Consider the following 19,922-nt stretch of genomic DNA (forward strand, 5'->3'; position numbering starts at 1 on the left):
GACAGATCTACTCTTAAACTCTTTTCAAAACTAGATCCTCTATTCCCCTTATCCTGCTTCATCACTTAATGAATGAATTCCTTCTTAACATGATAACATCTAATTTACCACATGTGTTTCTGTTTCTCCACAATGAAATAGAATCTTTATGGGGGCAAGAGTTGTGCCTGAATCATCAACCCATGGAAGAGTGGCTGACGTGTAATAGGCCCTAAACACTGAACATTGTATACCTGACCAGACCATCAGGTCTGTGTTAGCTATGGGTGAGCTTTGAGTGACATACACGGCCAGTCTTTAGGGAGGATGCAGATGGGCAGAATAGGTGTATTTCTGGCCTGATTTGTTTTCACTTTTTCTAGCTCATCTATTTCTATTGTACTTTTGGAAAGGTGATGTATGTACAAATAAAGCCACAGTGTCATTTTTATCATTTACATGTTAACAGTATCACAACTAGTTAAAATATGTTTTCTTAAATAAGAATGATCTTTTCCTTGAGTGGGTATTACATGTTTTGTGTGTGCTAAGTGCTTTTCATACACCACGTTGTTAAATCCTCATAACAATCCAATGATGTAGATACTTCTATCATCTTCATTTTTAAAGATGAGAAAAACAGGCTTAAAATGGGATATGTGACTTGCCTGAAAAGACATTTGTAAACGATGGTGTTGGAATCTGACCATAGGTGTGTTGGCTCCCCAGGTCCAGGCACAGTGCATTTTCTTTCCCAGTGTCACTGGTTGATTGTCATAGCCTCTTCCTTCCCTCCCCTTTATAAAAGTGTTAAATGGCCGATTTTCAGACTATTCAAGCTTTTTATCTCCATTAGTTTGGATTAATTGGGTGGATGGATTTATCTTCCCTATTCAGTTATACTATGTAGGACATTTTTTCAAAATCTCCTCTTTAAAGTAGTTAATCAAGAACTAAGAAATAAAACAGAACTACTTCTTCAACACACTGAATACATATTCCCCAAATATTTGTTCTCATGGAGTTTACACTTTTTCTTTTTAAGAGACATACTAGTTTTATGAAAATGGGATGTGTGCAGAATGGGTCTGACAGGGCTGAGATTTACCACTGTGCTGTGACAGGCACACAGAGGCAGCCATGCCGGGGCAGAGCCCTGTGGGATGAGGCAGTGGAGTTCTGCCCCATGGCCCATGGAGTCCCACACTGTGTACTCTGGGGCAGCACACCTGTGCTTCCCAGAATCAAGCACTGAGCAGTCTGTGATAACCTTCCTCACCCCTACCCCCACCCTCAGCTTTTAAAGCCTGGAACAGCAGGGGGTGTATGTCTCTGGGTGTCTCTGCCTGTCCCCAGCACCTTGGGCAGGGCCTGGCATAGAGGAGTTGCTGAATATCTGTTAAAGGAATAAATGAAAACAAGCCTACAGGATCTACCCTTTGTCTTGGGTGTCTAGGATTTATCAATGAGTCATGTTGGCAGCATTTAGATTTCATCCACGACGAGTTCCTGTCTAGTAGAGCACTGAAATTGACAAAACATACCCTGGCTCCTGCCTGTTGATTCCAGAGGCTGGGAGAATGATCCCTGAACTTCCCGTCGAAGTGCTTCATCTTCTATCACCTCTTTATGATTTTACCACAGCTGTATATACCCAGAGCACCAGTGGGGCTGTGGTGCTTTACAGTCTCACACCAACCAACGATGCAAAAGCTATGTCTGTAGGATTTCCTCTATTTGTATTGCTTCCCCTTACAGAGCCAACGTAATGGTGAGAGTTTCTTGTAACAAAAGAAAAGAAACTTCCCAATGTGACAGGTAGAACCCTGGGAACTGAAGATATAAAGGCAAAGCAGGAGCCAAGTGTTCACCCTGGACATGCAGCTGACATTCTTTCTTGGAACAAAGTCATGGTCAAACATCAATTTAGAATCACTTGGCTTTAGCTGAAGTGATATTAATTTAGAATTACTTGGCTTTCACTTAAGGGATTCCTCAAGTTCCCCTTAGGTTTTAAGAATTGTTGTCAAAAGCATAATAAAGTGTCCTTGTGTAGCACATCTGCTGAAACTGATGCTATGAAAAGCAGCATTTCAGGAATGTGGGACCTAGACAGGCCAAGGCACCACTGTCCCTCCTTGCAGGTGAGATCCCACATCTGCAAGAAGCCAGTCACTTATTCCAAGTGAGTTCCCCTTCATGTTTCTAGCTGTTGCCATCTTCTGGCTGAGGGCCAAGGCAACACCCCGACAGCCTAACCTCCACTAAGGCTGGCTGGTGCACAGTGTGGGTGTGCCGGGGTTTACAAGGATGCTAGCCAAAGCTCTCTGGAAGCATTTCCTGCTCTCTGCTGACTAACGCCATGCCCTCTAAAGTCTGTAGTTCTACTCTACAGTTTTTAATGGTACTTAAGATTTGGAAACAAACATACCCAGTATTATTACAGTTTGGCTGTTGTCATTTAAGACCTGTTCACTTTCTTAGCCTCATTTCAGTCTCACCCATAGCAAAGAGGCTCTGATGGGGTGAACGAAGCAGTCATGGAGGGATCAGCAGACTTGAGTTCAAGTCCAGGATCTCCACTTGTCAGCAAGGCTGTCACCTCTGTAGATTATATCTGAGACTCTGAATGGGAACAAGACCTGCCCATCTCATAGGGATGCAAGGAAATGAAATAGCATGAAGGATGCTTTGCAAATTGCCACGCATTAAACATGCCAAATATATGAGAGGAAGAAATGAGGTGCAGAAAGAGAAAGAATTAGGAACAGAGAGGTGAGGCTGAGTTGAAGATGAACTCCAGAATCACACTTGTGGTATGAGTTGGCATACTCGTACACACACACACACACACACACACACACATGCAGAAGAAGCTGGGCCATTTTTCCGAGGACAGATGAGAATTAATGTCAAACACCTTTCCTCTTCCCTACCCATTCTCTGTTTTCTTTTCAATAAAATGTTAAGGGTAAAAAAAACTGAGTTCTTAGAAAAAGACATGGCAAGAAATGAGGCAAGCAAAACAGTTCTCTTATTGGAGGTTCAGAACATTTTAAGACGAACATACATGAAAATTTGTACAAGCTATCTATGACATTTTATGCAAAGTCCTGTAAAAAGGGGGTCTGCTGCCTTCTACTGTGAGCCTGCAGGTTATAGCCACAGGGTAATTAATATGAGATGCTCCAATGCCAACCACTGCCAAGTGGGCAGGGGGAAGGTGGTTCTTTCTTTGCCTCTCATGTTCTCTCACCACTCACACATGCACTACTTTGGGGTTCACTGCTTTAATTATTGGTGGGTTTCACTCTGGGTAGGTTGGGACATCTTGCCACTCAAAGGGCACCTATGTAAAATACAGTTTCATAGACAAATAAATTTGCTCCAACTGTTAGAAAAAGTCCAGAACATTTTAGCTATAAATCCCTGGAGGATTGCCAGTAACTGGGCCAGCTCCTGGTTTAGATCCATTCTGCCAGAACCTGACCCTACTACCCCCTCAGCTCAGTCCACCTGCTCAGGCCTTCCTCAGGGAGCTGTCAAGACTGCTTTACGTAATTGGAAATCATTTGGAAGGTCTTCTATTGACCTTCCCTAGTGAGGTCATGACAGCTCTTTTGGGTGATTGGCACTCACTATAGAAATGGTATGTTAGAGCCTTCAGGGAGTTGGAAATCAGAAGTGGGTAACTTACAAAATCGGGCGGGACTGGAAATCTTCCTGGTTCATCCTCTCAGACTGGCGGATTTTCAGGATCTCGGTGTAGCTCAGGTTCTGCAGTTTGCTCTTGAACTGGTCCAGGGAGCTAGGCTTGGTTGTAAGTGCTCTCATAACCTGCTCCTTCACCACCTGCATTACCTGCAGATGAAAGGAGGAAGACCATCAGTATCCTGGGAGCCGTCATATCCTGTTCAAAAACGTCTTCAGGAGTTAATAGCTCAATGCCTCCTCCCTGGTTGCTGCTGCATATACTCTCAGCCCCAGGCTTGAGTGTGTTTTTCCAAAGAGTAAACTTCCATTATGTGCATCTTCATCTTATCTTTTTTTTTTTTTAAACCACAAGGAAGGAAATGGACTGATTAACTTGGAATGGAGGGGAGTGAAGCTTGAGAAAGGAGGAGTGTTCCATACATTATGTGACTGCTGCTGAAACACCACTGTAAACAACACAAACTCAAGAGTCAGAAATAAGCAAAGGCCAAACAATAGCTAGCAAGCCTGCCTGCTAACTATTTTTTTCCAGGAAAAATTGCTAAGACACAATTAACTGTGGAAGTTTTGGTTGGCATCAGTTCCAATGAATGCATACAGATATCCACACTTCCCAGTCTTTTTTCCCCATGTTGTTGGGGCCTGAGTATTCATGAAAACAATGAACTTGGTTACAAGCATGTGGTTTAAGCAAATAAGTTTATTAAATTAGAATAGGTAGATCCCATTGGAAACCTCAAGAAAGAAAGAAAGAAAAGGTAATTTGCTGCCTCAAGACAGGTCTAGCTCACTAGAAGGCAATTAACCACTGTCTTTGTGAATGTTGATTCATCTTCATCATATACATGAAGGGGAAAAAAGGCCAGAGAACACACAGGACATCCACAGGGTTTGTAATCTTGCATAGATCTTTTCATTCTTCATTATATATAAGAGCAAGTGTTATCCTTTATAAGGTGTCTACTATGTGCTGGATGTTATGGTATATTACATATATAAATATATATACACTCTTTGTCCACTCAAATCTATAAGATGGGCATCAACATCATCTTAACATATGAAGAAACCACTTTTCAGGTTTAAAAAATTAGTTAAAAATCACATGGTTGGTTGATATGTGGCTGAGTTGGGATTTGATCCTAGGCCTTTAAATGTTTTACTATATTGCCACTCATTCCACCATTCTTGATGTCTGGGGACTGTCATATCCTGTTTCTTTTAGAAACTTAAAAATAAGACAAAACCAAACACAGACCTCTTATCCAATGAGTTCTGTGCCAAGCACTTTGCTATTCATCATCTCTTTAATTTTCCCTCTAATACACTGGACTAGGTGTGTGATCATTATTTTAAAGGTAAAAGGACTGAGAAAAGATGGACAACTTGCCCAATGTCACAGATCATTGAATCCTAAGAGAGCAAGTCGCCCAGATGGCTACTTCACAGACCTGATGCTGAACAAACATGAATGAAGTATGGTCTTGCCTTCTGTGAACTGAGGGTCTAATGAGAAATGTGGGCATAGCCAAAGATCATCACAGGGGAGTGTGGAAAAGACAGAGAATGATGGATTTTGTTGGCAGGGACACAAGGAGGGGGATTTCATTGAAGATGACATTTGATATAGGGTTTAAAGGAAGAACGGCTATTCAATAGTGTGGAAATAGATGAATTCCCTGGAATGTCACCACACATTAGCCATTTTGGACTGGGCTACATCTAAATTGGAACCAGTTATATAAGCATCATTTCATGCTCTCAGCAGAATGGCATAAAGGAAAATTCCCAGTTGATTTTCCCCAATCTGCTTCTTTTTTTACTCAAGCAAAATGCTAAATTTGGGATGCGTGACAAATTTTGAAATAGTGACCATCTTACACCATGCTGCATAAATGGTGTTGATTTTAGTCAACTATAACACTTTGCCATCTTATGTGAGGGACACCCCTTTCTCCATTTAGAGAGCCTCGGAGTTGAGGCAAAGAGGTCATTATTGCCTCCCAATGTTTTTTGACCTTCTAGTGAGAAGGAGGACATGTAAAAGAGACAAAGAGAATGAAAGGAAAAAGGATTTTTGAATATCAGGTTAATATTGACCCTCTCCTCATCTTGTAGAGAAAGAAACAATTTCACAGGGCCAAGTGATGCCCTCATTTCTTAAAGGGTTGTCACAGAGATGACAATTTCCATGTCACATCTGCCTAGACTCCAGCAACAGGGCCAATAACTGAGCCTATGACCTGAACTGACTAACCCATGTCCTTGCCCAGACTTCTCTGACCTGATCCGAGATGGGGCAGTTTCCCCCTCAAATTGGGAACTATAAAACTATGACCCTTAATATTGGGGAGAGTGGAAAATAAGGAGACCAATGCCAATAGAAGACAGAATCATGATCCTGAGAGAGTGTTCGTAGGTTAAACTTTAACCATCAGGTAATTTCAACGCTTACCTTTGGTGCTTTGGTTAAATGAATCTTTTCTTTTCCTAAGATGGTTTGAATGGGATTCCTGTCACTTGAAACCAGAGAAACATATATATGCAATGAAGTCTAAGAGGAGTACCAACTTGTGGGGCTTAGGTTACCCAGACAGAGGGAGAAACAGGGAAGCTGGATAAGAAACAACAAAGGTACCTCATGAAGAAAACACCTTTAAAAAAAATCACCTTTCATTTGTGTGTGCCTGGTTGTACCTTTGCATGGAAATGATGATCTGTATTGGAATGTGGGGAACACAATTCCTACTTCATGCTTAAAATCCACTCTTAGAGCTTCATTACTCTAGCTTAAGACTTTGATCCCTGTTAGATGCAAGAATGCATAGTAGAGAAATCCTTTAAATTCCCCCAAATGACTCACACTTCAATTTGAGCAAAGTATAGAATCTTTCCTAAAAATAGGTTGGGTGATTGGGAGAAGGGACCACACCACCATCAGGTCCCAGGGGAACGGAAGCTAGCGGTGTGTCTAAAGCACAAAATAGTCTGGTGGAGCTCAAGGGTAGGTCTCCCTCGGTTACTGCCCAGTTTTGCTTGGCGTTGGCTTTGAAAAGTTCTATTGTTATTCTGTATGCCAAGGAAAGCAACCTCAGTGAAAGATGTTATTGTTTATTTATTTTTAAAGCTTTTTAGTTGTTGATGGACCTTTATTTTATTTCTTTATTTATATGTAGTGCTGAGAATTGAACCCAGAGCCTCTGCTAGGCAAGCACTCTACCACTGAGCTATAACCCTAGCCCTCTGTTATTGTTTATTTTAAGAAGATAACAAAGTTATGTAAGTCAAACACTCCTCTGTGCCTTTGCAAAGTAGCTTCTACAACTGTCGTAATGAATCATGCTAAGTATCTGTGAATGCTCCATGTGTACAATTTAAATCAAGACTTTCACAACCACCATTGTTAACTTTGTCCTCAGGAAAATAGCAGACCTTTTACTATTTGTTTGAAAAACCTACAGAAGGTGTTGCAGAGGCATCAGCAAATCAACAGAGTTATACTTTCTAGTTACAGCACATGCTTTTTGCCATAGACATCAAAGAAAAGAATGCTCTTAGAATCTCCATTTGCTGGTGGTATTGACGCCTTCTTCAAGCAATGTCTGCAACTCGCCTTTAGTATGCTTCTGGAATTTTCCGAGTATTTGTCTGTTCTCTGTAATAATGTCATATGTTACAAAAATGTAGGATTCCCACAAGATGATTATACTTCAAACCGAGAAACATTTTGGCTGCTTGGAAGACTGGATTAGAGAATGGAATCAAAATTGTTGCTGGCAAAGTAGTTTAACTGTGCACCTGGTTTCACTGTTGTTTATTTAAACGTGTTCTTGCATCTTATTCCAAGATCTACTGAGCCTCTGTGTGTTCCTGGTTTAATCACTTCTCTGATCCTGCCTTAATACCCCCAATCCTCAACCAGCATCATTCACCCATTCATTCAACAAATGTGCTTCAAGCACCTACTTGGGGAAGGGCAATGGATGACGCTGGGAGCCTTGTATGAAATGAGCTCTGGGTAGGTGGCTCAGACACACACAGGATGTCACAGTGGATTAAGAGGCTGTGCATTCATTCTATAAATACAGAGCCCCTCTCAGCTTCCTGCAGGATGAGGATATAGCTTGGGAACTTTGGCTGCAGCTTGAGGAGAGGCCACAGGTAGACACACCGAGGTGCAGGGGAGAGGTCATTCTTGGGAGAAATAATGTGATCAGAGGCTTGGAGGGAGGAGACGGAGCTGAGAGTGGAGAAGGGTATATGCTGTTCTCCTTTGGGTGGAGAAATGAGGCCGGGCTCCAAGGTGTAGTTGAAAGGCAAGCTGGGCCACATGGTGGGTGGCTTTGACAGCTAAGATGAAAAATTTGGAATTTTTGTTTTCTCTAACTAATGATAAGTACCTAGAGGATTTGGGGAGGTGTGCAATGGAATTCATTCAAGCTTGCTAGGACACCTATGAAACAGTCATTATTTGTGCTCGAGTTGGGGTAAGGAAGGGATGTTAGGGAAGAAGTCTTCATGGCTGAGACAAAATTTGTGCTGAGATTTGGAGAATGAATGGGAGTTATTCACTGAAGAGAGGAAGAAAATTCTAGGCAGAGGGAGGTGTAATAGCAAAGGCAGGGAGGCGAGGTAGTTATGCCTGAGACATTAAAGAAAATATACTTTTTGGAGTCTACACCAGCAACTTTCCACAAATGGGGGTTATGGTTGCACTAGGACATCTCAGCCTCTAGAATCTGCCACCCTGGCTTTGAATAAGGCTGTATATTTCTTGGAGTTGTGCCCTTCCTCAAGATACTCAAACTCTCCACGACTCATTGTTACCATCTGGAAGCTAGGAATACTAATAATGTAGAATTCAAGGGACTGTGATTAGATAATGCCTGACACTTTAGCAAAGGCCATTTCCCCTTCCTTACTGTATTTTGCTCACTGTAAAGTCATCATAGTAATACAGAATTAATAGAATCATATAACAAAGAATTATTATGAAATTTAAATAATATATGTATACAAAGTACCTCATACATCCAATGGAGAATACTATATGCCCAATAAATATCCATTCTCTTTCCCTCCCAGGAGGAAATTACTTAAGTCAGAGGTTCTCCTATAAAGATATCTTCCAAGGATGTTCTTAGATAACATCTGTATCATCTGGGAATTTGCTAAAATTGAAACGTGTTGAGCCCACCTAGACCTGCTGAATCAGAAACCCCAAGTGTAGTTTCCAGTAGTCAGGGTTTTAGCAGTCCTCCAGATGGTTCTGATGCTCAAATGTGAAGACTACCAATCTCAGCAACATTCAGCTCCTCCTCTGGGCCTTCAGTATGACATTTATGCCCTGGAGGGATTTTTTTGGTCATAGTCTTTTTATTTGCTTTGTCAGAAAGTAGTTCAATTAATTATTGGTGTGCCCTTCACCCCATCTAGATTTCCAAGTCCCTGGAAGATAAATCTGTTTCCTATTTGTACCGTGGCCCATAGATTTGAACACAGTATCTTCTAGACTAGAATAGTGAGTTATATGTTTAATGTCTTTAAAGATCATTTAATGTCAAAGACTCATCTGTAGAATTAAACAACGAAGAAGTCCTTAATAGAATGATAAGACTGCTGGCATAATTTGGTAATATACTTCTGCAAAGCCTGAAGAATGAAGTCTGGCTCTGGGATGGTATATTAGGGTGCCAGAGGTCACTGTGGGCCTCCACACAAGGCTGAGCTGAAAGGGAATGATCTATAGTTGGGCAGAGGGCTTCTAGGGAAGCCACAGTGGTGTACACTACTGGGTACTGCCATTAATGGGTGCAAAAAAGTACTATTTATCTCCATCTCAGTGGTACCCATTAAATTGATTTATCTTCACAATGAAGAGAAAAGGTTGTCTAGTGGAAGACAGATGCCAACACAGTCCAGCTTAAAAACAGCTCATGTGGGAGATATTTTCAATGCTGGACTATTTTTCTTCTCAGGAATGTTTCTTCTACAAAACAAAATGACCAAAGGCTCATAATGACAAAAAAAAAAAAAAAAAAAAAAAAAAAAAAAAAATGGAGGGATCTGGTGCCCAGAGAGAATTCTTGGGGGAAAGAAGACCTTACGTGTGTATGTGTGTAAAGGATAATTTCCCAGAGGCCAGGAATAATTTGGGGGCTATACTGTAAGGGTAGAATGTGGAGAAATGGCCTTGCTCAGAAAAAGCACTGGGAAATTAGGATAAGCATCGGTGAATCAGCTGGCAAAATAATTATTGACCCAGAGGTAGGCTAGCCATTGATTCTTCCCTGCCCCCAACTCCCCAGAGAGGCCCTTGAAATTAGGTGGTGCATGAGGATCACAAGTTCAAGGCCAGCATCAGCAATTTATCAAAATCCTATCTCAAAAAAAAAAAAAAAAGGCTGGGGATATGGTTTAGTGGTTAAGTGCCCTTGAGTTCAATCCCTGGTATTCTCCCTCCCCAAAAGTAAAAAAAAAATAAAATAAAATAAAATAAAATTAGGGAGGCTTCTGGAAAATCAAGATGGCTTTACTTTGCAGTTTTGCCATTGTCAGGGAATGGATAACTTAGGCCAGGACCTGTATGCATGACATTTTTCTGAGTGGTGTCAAGTATATTACAAGAAAAGAGAGCAAAAAATAAAAGTTCTCTCTGGATTCAAGAGGAGCATTTGAGTTTTCAGAATTTATTTTTGGGGCCAAGAGACAGAGAGCAGGAGTTGGCGAACGTCTTCTGTTGAGGGGCAAATAGTAAATATTGTAGGCTTTGCTGGGGCCCTGTGGAGTCTGTGGAAACTTCTGAAGTGTCAGAGTGAAAGTCATTGCCAGCAAAATGTCAATGAATGGGTGTGGCTGTGTTCCAATAAAACTTATTTACAAAACACAGGTGGGGCTGGATTTGGCCTGCAGCAGCAGTTTTGCCAACTGCTGGTTTGAGAAAAAAACATGGCTGATAGTTAGTGTTCATACTGAAGTCTGGCTCTGCCATTCCCCACCTGGGCAAATGGCTCAGCTTCTCTGCTTCCTGATTTATAGAGTGGGGGTGGTTATCTTTAGTCAGGTTTAGGAGATGCAGAGCATTAAGCCCTAACATCTTATGGGGTTCCCTCTTGAACCACATCCCTAAAGATAGTTTATCTAAAGAAAATAAACGTCCTTGAAGCTTGCAAACAAGCTACACATCCTCACACAATGACACCATGGGTTCGTGGAACACCCAGGGCAATTCGTGATTATATTCAGGTTGCATTAAACATAATTGGTTCCAACAGATTACAGAGAGGTATTTTCTTTAAACAGTATTTTCAACTCCTACCCTGAATAGTCTCACTGCCTTGGCAGGTCCATGCTCCCTTCTGCCATACAATCTGCCCTGGTGTGACCACAGAAGTCCCCTGGTGCAGAGCCCAGGTTGCTCAGAGCCCTGTGGGTCAGGCTTAATGTAAATGAAGAGAAACTGCTCTGAAATCACAGAGGGCCAGTTCAGCTGGTGCACAACCTCTGACCCCTCTCAATTTCACCATGTGTCCTCAATTATACCAGATGAATTTGAAATATTTTGTTCATTAATAAATGCAAAATAGATCTCCTGCATTTCACAAAGGACATGGTCTCATCTTGGCTTCTAGTAATAAGACTTAGCAAGTCATTAAATTTCTCTCTGCCTCTATTTCTCCAGTGTGTCTCTAATGACCTTTTGTGCCTCCAGGTCTGGTGAGCATCTTTCTGAAGGAGCAATGAAGCCTAATTCCAAGCTAAAAGCTGGTACTGTGCTTGATGTGAGTAGTGAGGTTCTTGCAACGGAAAGATAGCATTTCACAGTCCAACAAGTGCTAGGCTTGTGGCACCTTATATCAAGAACTAAGTATGATGAGCCAAGGAAATAACAATTGGCTGCAGACTGGATCTTTTCAATGGTTTCATTCCTCCTAAGTTAGAGTTCTGGAATGCAAACTGCTGCTAACCCAAGGCCTGATCTCTGGGTGCCACATACCTGCCTAAATTTGTGGTCATCAAGCAACCCTGAAAGGTATCTTTGGAGAAGGCCAACAGACTTTGCATGTGGGTTTGGGAACAGCACATTCACAGGAGCTGGGAATTTTGCTCTGAAGTGCATAGTTGTCAGATGTAGTATGATGAAATGTTGGCTCTGCCTCTTGAATACTTGTTCCTTCTGTTTACTTGACGTCATTCACACTGACCTCTCCTGCTGCCCCGTCACCTTTCCCGGTTTACCCAATATCTTTATAACTTCCCCTCTTTTCCTCTTAGTCTCTCATCACAGAAGCCTGCTTACTTCAAATTTATTTCAAACATCATTTGCCTGCTGAAAACCTACACTGGCTCAGTATTGCCTTTGGGGTACAGACTAGTCTGTCTAATGTGTGATCTTCCTCCTCCTCTCTAGCAGATCTGTACTTACAGCCCTTGTACCCCATGATCTCACCAGGAGAACTTCTCAGTGCCTAGAACTTCATTCCCACCTGTGACTAATACCTTCCTTCTGACACCTGTTCATTTGTAATGTCTAGGCTTAGAAGCTACCACCCTTGATAATCATTATCTGACCTTATGCTCTACCTGCAAAATAGGGGTTAATGCCACCATCCTCCCAGGACTGGTGTTCTTCTTGTTTCTATTTTTATCTCTGGTCCCTGCATATGGCAGGTTTTTTTTTTGGGGGGGGGGGAATATATATATGCCTGTTTAATTTGTGACTAATGGGCTCACTGATTGATGGAAGAAAGAAACAGCCTCCAAAATCAGTAGGTCTCTACTCTCACAGTAAAATAGAATTTATGAGGTGTCTTTGTGTGCCTTATCCCTGGAGTTCTGATTGGGAAATAGGTTCTGGAAACAGGTCATATTTTACCAAGCTTCCCTGGGAATGCTAATGTGCAGCTGGGCTTGAGGAACACTGGTCCTACTGCAAGGGCACAAGGAGGGAGAAGGGGAGAGGACTGCGGTTCCCTGGAAAAGGAGGAAGGAGCTGCTCCTGCCTTCAGCACTACCAAGTGTGACCTACAGATGCCATCCGAGGAGCTGAGTCCTTAGCTTCCTGAAGCGTGGATAGGACCCGTGCTCCCGCCAGAGTCATCAGAAATACACCTGGGGGACTGTGCCTGCTCTCAGTCTGCTCAGGCAGGTCCTCAGGTAGGCTCCCTACACTGGGAACAGACCACTTTCCCTCAGGCTCCCACTGCAGTGGCTGGCTGCAGCCACAGTGTAGAAGGCATCTATCTGCCTCTACTTGGATCAGGAACGACTTTACCAAGGTCAGCCAAACATCATCAAAGTAGCCCATGGCTCCTTGGGCAGCAGTCAGAGTCGGTACCCCAGACCCCTGATTAGAGCAGGGCAGTAGCTGGTACGCCGAGCCTGAGGGGCAAGCCTGTGGCTGGCAGCATTCAGGCAGGGCCCAGAAACCCCAGAGAGGGTTGTTATGAAACAGGATCAAAGGTGACTTTTCAAGTGTGCCTTGAGAGCAAAACAGATGGCACTGATGCCATGGGAAAGGGAGCTGCTGCCAACTCTGCCACTGCCTTGCTCTGGTTTTGACTTCTGATGACACAGGAGCAGAAGGAAAGAGGGTCAAACTTCAGGAATCCTGAGAATCTGACCATGATCCAAATGGAGAGCTTTGAGGGCCTTGGTGTTAGCCCCTAATGTAACATAATAATAAAATAATATAATACATAATAAAATAATCCATTATATAATGCCTGACCCTGCAGTTCGGCACAGGTGCTAACCAGGAGATGTGCCGCTGCAGAGACTAAGATGGGTGGCGTTACCAGCTGCCCTGTTCCTCCCGAGAAGGCATTTTCATTTAAAGTTCAAGGCATTTTTATAGCCAGTAAAAAAATAAAATAAAATAAACATTTCAACAAGTGATTCATCTAAAAATCAATTAGGGGTAGGTTTGCTGGAGAACAATGGATACAAATACAACATCCTTCCCCCCTCCTCTTGCATCTGCAGGAAGCCAATCCAAAAGAGGAGACACGAAAGGTGAGGTTTGGGATCACTGCTTTCTTTTATTGCAGCCTACCCTCGAGGGGAGAGAGATCAGGAGGCAACAGCTGTGTGACAAACTGCTCTTCCCCACGGAAACGGGGAGCCAAATTAATACAGCAATCAGACTAAATTTGCTGGTTAGCTAATTGAAGGCCCCGATCGGACCGCACGAAGCTATTTTCACCAGTGTCTGTTGGAGTCCGCCTCAGGCTGACAGAAGTCCAAGCAAATCACATTAGCGGGTGGCATTTAATCCACAGCTTTAAATAAACAACATGTCAAGCAAGTCCATCAAAACATGTAGCACTGTGTGTGTGTGTGTGTGTGTGTGTGTGTGAGAGAGAGAGAGAGAGAGAGAGAGAGAGAGAGAGAGAGGAGGGGGCACTTATTCTCTTTCTTGCACCCACTCCAGCAGGACTGGGGGTAAAAAGGATACACATTTCTTAATAATCATGCTCTCTGTTGCTTTTCTAAGGCCAGGTCAGAACACTTTTCCAAGTATGGAAGCTGAAAGTAGTCTTATTGAAGTTGCAGTGACCTTCACCAATAGAAGTTCTCCCAAATTGGAGTAGCTGGTGTGATGCTAGTTTTCTGATGCTGTGGTTGCCTGATTACGGGGAGTGGGGTGAGGAAATGATGATCTGACTTTACTGAGAGGTCCTCAAAGTCAGGAGGGGAATTTCATTGAAGAAGTGACTGAGCTTGGGTGGATTTTTTCTTTTTTAAGTTCCATAGTCATGGTCTTAAACTATAAGGTGCTAAGAAAGACGAGTGCCTCATTGTCTTAATAAAGAGATGGCATTCACAGTACCTTCTTCAAACATTTTATGGGCTTCTTGCCAACTCACCTGGGAGCTGATCACTGCCCCTTCTTCACTCTCTTAATTAAAGCCTAGAAAAGGAGCAAGTGGTAACTGTGCTGATCTCCCTGAGTATGTCCCAAACTCCCTGAAGGTTGAAACTTTACCTAATTCATCTCCATGTTTCCAGTATTTAATATCATTTCCTACACATCTGTGGATAAGATTAGTCCTTATTAAGAAATAAATGAAATGTCTCTGGTTTCATTTTGAGAGGCAAAACCTGAAGCCCTGCATGTTTAGATTTCTCAGCCTATTTTGGATCCATTATTAAACAGTGAAAAATGAAATGGGACAAGCTGCCCCTCTGGAAGTGACATTTAATAAACTTTTCTTAAGCAGACCGCTCAGGCAAGACCACAGGGGAAAAGGAGCAAAGTTTGATTCCCATGAACCAGCTCTGCCACCAAGCAAGGCTGCCGGGCCCAGAGCAAACTTGGACAGCTGCTTCACCAAATCCCTCGGCAAGGAGAGGGCAGCCAACGTGCGACTGCTGGGGGATGCTTCTCAGCAGACAGACCCTGCCATGGAGGTGGCCACATGGTCAGAGCCCACTGGTCAAAACTCTGACAGAGCCATCTCTTGGTAACCATAAAGGATTGGTTCCAAGACCCTCATGATACTAAAATTCAAGGAAGCTCAAAGTCTCTTGTGTAAAATGGTATTTTCTGATCACTTCCCCACATTATCCTATGTACTTTAAATCATCTCTAGATTACTTATAATACAGAATACAATGTCAGTGGTTGTTATTAGGCATTGTTTAGGAAATAATGACAAGAGAAAGTCTGCACATGTTCAGCTCAAAGGCAATTTCTTTCTTCCTAATATTTTTGACCTGTAGTTGGTTGAATCAGTGGGTATAGAACCCACGGATACGGAAGACTTGACTGCCAAGAAAAGGCTGTTCTTGTCACCACCCTCCAAATTCTCTCACCCTTCTAGCAAACACCAAACTCAGTGTGAGATATCAAATGGCCCATTGTTTGTTGGCACAGTGAGAACACCATGATATGCATTTTAATTTCCAAATAAACATAGCGGAATTATCAACAGAATATCCTAAGAATAAATATGTTTTGATTTTCTAAATTTATCTGACAAGTATTGGTTCCTGTTATTGCCTTAGAGGCTTTGGAAGTATAATCAGTCCTGCATTTGCTTAGCTAACATTTACCCAGCACCTAACGTGCTCATCATCGGTGAGGTGAGGTGTTGGCAATGCAAAGAACCAGACCCAGTGGTTACCCTGTAGAACTGCAGAAGCAGCTAAGGGGAACCTGATGTGTACATAAAGAATAACAGTGGTAAGTGCTATTATGGATATGATCAAATAATAGAACTTGGGGGCAGGGGAAAAAGTGATTATTAAAAACATCATTTTTTTTCTCATATAAATATATTTCTATTATTACTCTATAGTTTCGACAATCACATTTCTCAGAGTGCATTGAAACTACTTACTCACTACTCATCTCCCCAGAAGGAACTTGAACCCTTTCAAGGAAGAGACCACCCTTCATTTGTCTTTCGATTCACTAGAGGATTTAAAAATCCTTCATACCTGGAAAATATTCCCCTCAGTCTAGCAAACTGAAGGTCAACTAGATTGTGTTTCTAGAACTACATGTTAAAAAAAATGATTTCTGACAAGTCTTTGTAAAGGCTGGGGACAAATTCCTGGGATGGTTTTAAGTAGAAGGAAAGAGAGGGTTTATAGCAGGAGCAATGATAGATTAACTCTGGTTAACACACTGTCATGCCAGCCTCCTGCTGTATTTCTCCCAGATGGTTGAAAATTGGGACACTTCATAAATCCCCAGGCCTTTTCCTCTCTCTGGCCAGTTATTATAGTGTCCCAGGGCAGAAGAGCACTTTCCAAAGTAAAATAATTGCAAGCCATTTATTATCTTTAAAGGATGACCTGTCACCCACCAGAGCCACAAGGCTCAGACAATTAAAACAGCACAAAGTGTTCTGACTCTGCAAAACCTGGACAGACATTTTTTTGGTAGTTTTAGAGCCAATGAGCCCAAAGGGATCTGAAATGGTTCTTGTGTTTCTCTAATCAACATCCATGCCTCTCACAGCTGTGAAGCTAGCTGTTCCTGGGGTTTCCCCCAATCCACCGGAATGCCATGCTTTCCCCTGAATGTGGTCCCCTTCTTTACTGAGGTGTCCATCACAGCAAACAACATAGATAGCCATTGGATGACATATATACTACCGTTCCTCTCTCCCATGCCCATCTATCACAGCACCTTTTTTTCCTGCTAAAACAGGAATCCACCTGCAAGTAACCACTATCAATCAATTCAATTTGACATTCACAATGGCACCCATCCTCCATTTGTGATGTTAGTGAGCACTAGTTAATCTTACTTAAGGCAAAAGACTGATCATTAATTTGGGATTAAATTTTCTTAAAAGTCCCAATGTCCTCTAATCAAATTTTCTTGAAGATCAACCCAAGTATTTTTATAACTTGAACTTCTGTTCAATTTTATGTCTTCATGAAAGTTCTTCAACCTAATAGCTAAACAGAACTTTTATACCACTTACCATCTTAGTCACTTAAGCCCATACATACCTCTGGAAATGGTGTAATGGTTTTAGTAAGGACAAAGTCACGGGCCCTATAACAGTGTGAAGCCCTCAGGAGTAGCTGACAAATGTTGCTGACTGAGGGAAACAGAGGGGAAGATCCAGGTCAAACTGTAGACCTTCTGATTAAAGTCGAATATGACTATCTTTTTATTTTTTTCAAATTTCAATGATTTTTGTTATTCTAGAAAAAAAATACTGGCTATAATCCATCTCTAAGGAACTTCCTTGAAATTGTAATTTGGATGAAACTAACTGGGGATTTATTTTTAGAAATAATATGTATCTATATACTAGAAATGCTGCTCTTCCTATTTTTATATCAAACATAAAATTTCCAAAAGGATTTAATTTGTTTTAGAGTTCAATTATACAGTCAATCATATACTGCTCATGGATGGAACGCATAGACGACAATGGTCCTATAAGGTTATATCACTTAATGACATCAAAGCCATCTTAGTTTGTGCAAGTACATTCTATGATATTCACGCAGTGATGAAATCACCTAACAACACATTTCTCAGACATCTCTGTTGTTAAGTGATGTGAAACTCTAGAGTCAATGTCATATTAGGTTTTATTATTTTTTACAAGAGATAAAGTATGAAAGAAGAAGGGGAAAAAAAGGCATGCATCATGTAAAGTGACAACCAAAGCAAGCTTTCATAAATAAATAAACATTAAACTACACCGTGGCATAAATAAATAAATCTTAAACACCACTATGGCAGTTCTCAACTTCTTATTTAAGGAAAGTATACAAGTTACATTGCATCTCTCCATGCATCTCATTCTTGAATTAGAAAATATACTTTTAAACTGAAAACAAATTCAAACCCCACCCAGTTTGGCACAGTCATAAAGGTCAAAACGGGGTGACTGCATGCAAAGCAGTCATTTGACCTCTTTGGGGGCAACAGTGCAATGACTGTTAGTGTTTCCTGTGCACATCCTGAGTATAGTCCAGGCCGGCTTCTCTAAAATCACTGTATTTTCACCACAATCCTATCAAATAGAGACTATCTACTTTTTTTTCGGTTCTAGAAACCCCAAGATTCAGGGAATTTACAATGTTGGCAAATGACAGGGGAGGTACAGGAATCCAGACTCCTATGCTTTAAACTTTTACAATGAAAATCTTGAGCTGCAGTTGATATCAGACTACAAGTGCTGAATAAAAAAAAATGTGTTTCACTTTAATGTATAGCTAATGAATACCATTGCACTAAGCAGTCAGAGAGACTAGTGAGTAATACAGATCTAGTAAGTTGTAGGCACTCAATTAGTAATCTACAAAAAAGAGTGAATTATAAATAAAATGCATCCAACATGAGGACTTTAAATTTTTATGATTATTATGAAGGGCTCCACAAATTAGCATACACATCAAGTGGAAATTGGAGTCCAAAGAATTTCTGTTGTGGCAGAGACATAAAGATGACTTCTACTTTGAATACGGCGCCTAGTGATGGATACATAGAATATCCACCAACTAAATGGAATGACTGAGTACCTGCAGGAGCTAAAAGTGATTTAAGACTTTATCATCTAAAGGGGACAACTGTCACTGAAGGAGATCGAGGGTGATGTTCTTAAAACTCAAATGGAGCCTGGTGTCTTGAATTAATTGGCAACCATCTATTTTTCTATGCAGCTTTATAACTATGGGCTTGTTCATACAGGTGCCTGGGGATTGATGAAATGCTAGAAAAACTGTGATGCTGAAAATGTCACAAATGCTATGGGTATTTGTCCAAATTTCTTTTTCTGAGATCTCATATTGTAAAAGTGATTTTTCCTTATTTGCTCTGGTTATAAAAAAAGGAACGTCCTTATCCTTGAGGACTCAGTCCAAACCAATAATTATATAAAAGCAGAGGTAAGGCCTCCAGAAGATCTCATGAAGGATCTTGGGAAGTAGCTGGAAAAATTCAATTCCAGCACTAAATAAAAGAATGATTAACTAAACAGACAAATGAGCAAATAAGTGGGAGTGAGTTAGAATGGATGGGTGAAAGCCAAGGTCTATCGACAATATTCAATTGCCCCCTCTTCTGCATAAGGCATTCCTCAAGACAGTGGGAAAGTGGGAAGATGTGGGCGCAAGTGAGAATAGGACTCAATTATACTCACTGGAAATTTTATACATATAAATAAATAAAATAGCCTTATAATCCTGGAACTTTTTGGCTGGTTGGGACTTCAGAGGTCAGGTTGCAATATAGGTTAGGACAGAGTTAAGTGACTTACTCAAAATCTCCCATTACGTAGTGGCAGAGCAGGGATTTGAACCTAAAGCTCATGACGCCTGCCTGCTCCCTAATATCTCCCCTAGGGCCATATAGTTTGAAGAAGGAAGACCCAGTTCTGGTGGTTAGAAGACAGTTCTGGTGGTATGAGCAAAGTAGGTTCTGGGTGGGTCCTGAAGGTGGATACGGTTTAGGTCTAAAAGGAAGGATGAGGGGTTAGGATTCTCCAGGTCAATGGAAAGACAACTGCTTAAAATTCTTTATGGAAAGGCTGAAAGAAAATATTATAGTCAAATAAATCCTTGGCTCTCTCACTTAGCACCTGTACATCCTTGGACAAATGTCAAAACCTCTTTAGGTCTCAGATTCCCAATAAACTGGAGAGTGCAATACAGATTCCACAGTGTGGGGGGATGAAGCAAAGAAAGGATGTGTCAAGGAGCTTCCATGGGATTCAACATAAAAAAATGTCTGTTGCTTATTAATTTAGGAA

At 41.5% G+C, this 19,922-nt stretch overlaps 1 protein-coding gene across 3 annotated transcripts in view; it reads right to left on the reverse strand.

Annotated features, from left to right (window-relative positions):
• Positions 1-19,922, reverse strand: part of Elmo1 (engulfment and cell motility 1) — a 551,061-nt gene that overhangs the window by 39,257 nt on the left and 491,882 nt on the right. For all 3 annotated transcript variants that reach the window (XM_076864020.2, XM_076864023.2, XM_076864025.2), the window contains exon 17: positions 3,677-3,840. In XM_076864020.2, the coding sequence (XP_076720135.1) occupies positions 3,677-3,840 (164 nt within the window). The remainder of the gene's footprint in view (positions 1-3,676; positions 3,841-19,922) is intronic.

Source organism: Callospermophilus lateralis, chromosome 1 (assembly GCF_048772815.1).
Source record: "Callospermophilus lateralis isolate mCalLat2 chromosome 1, mCalLat2.hap1, whole genome shotgun sequence".
In the NCBI taxonomy this organism is placed as follows: domain Eukaryota; kingdom Metazoa; phylum Chordata; class Mammalia; order Rodentia; family Sciuridae; genus Callospermophilus; species Callospermophilus lateralis.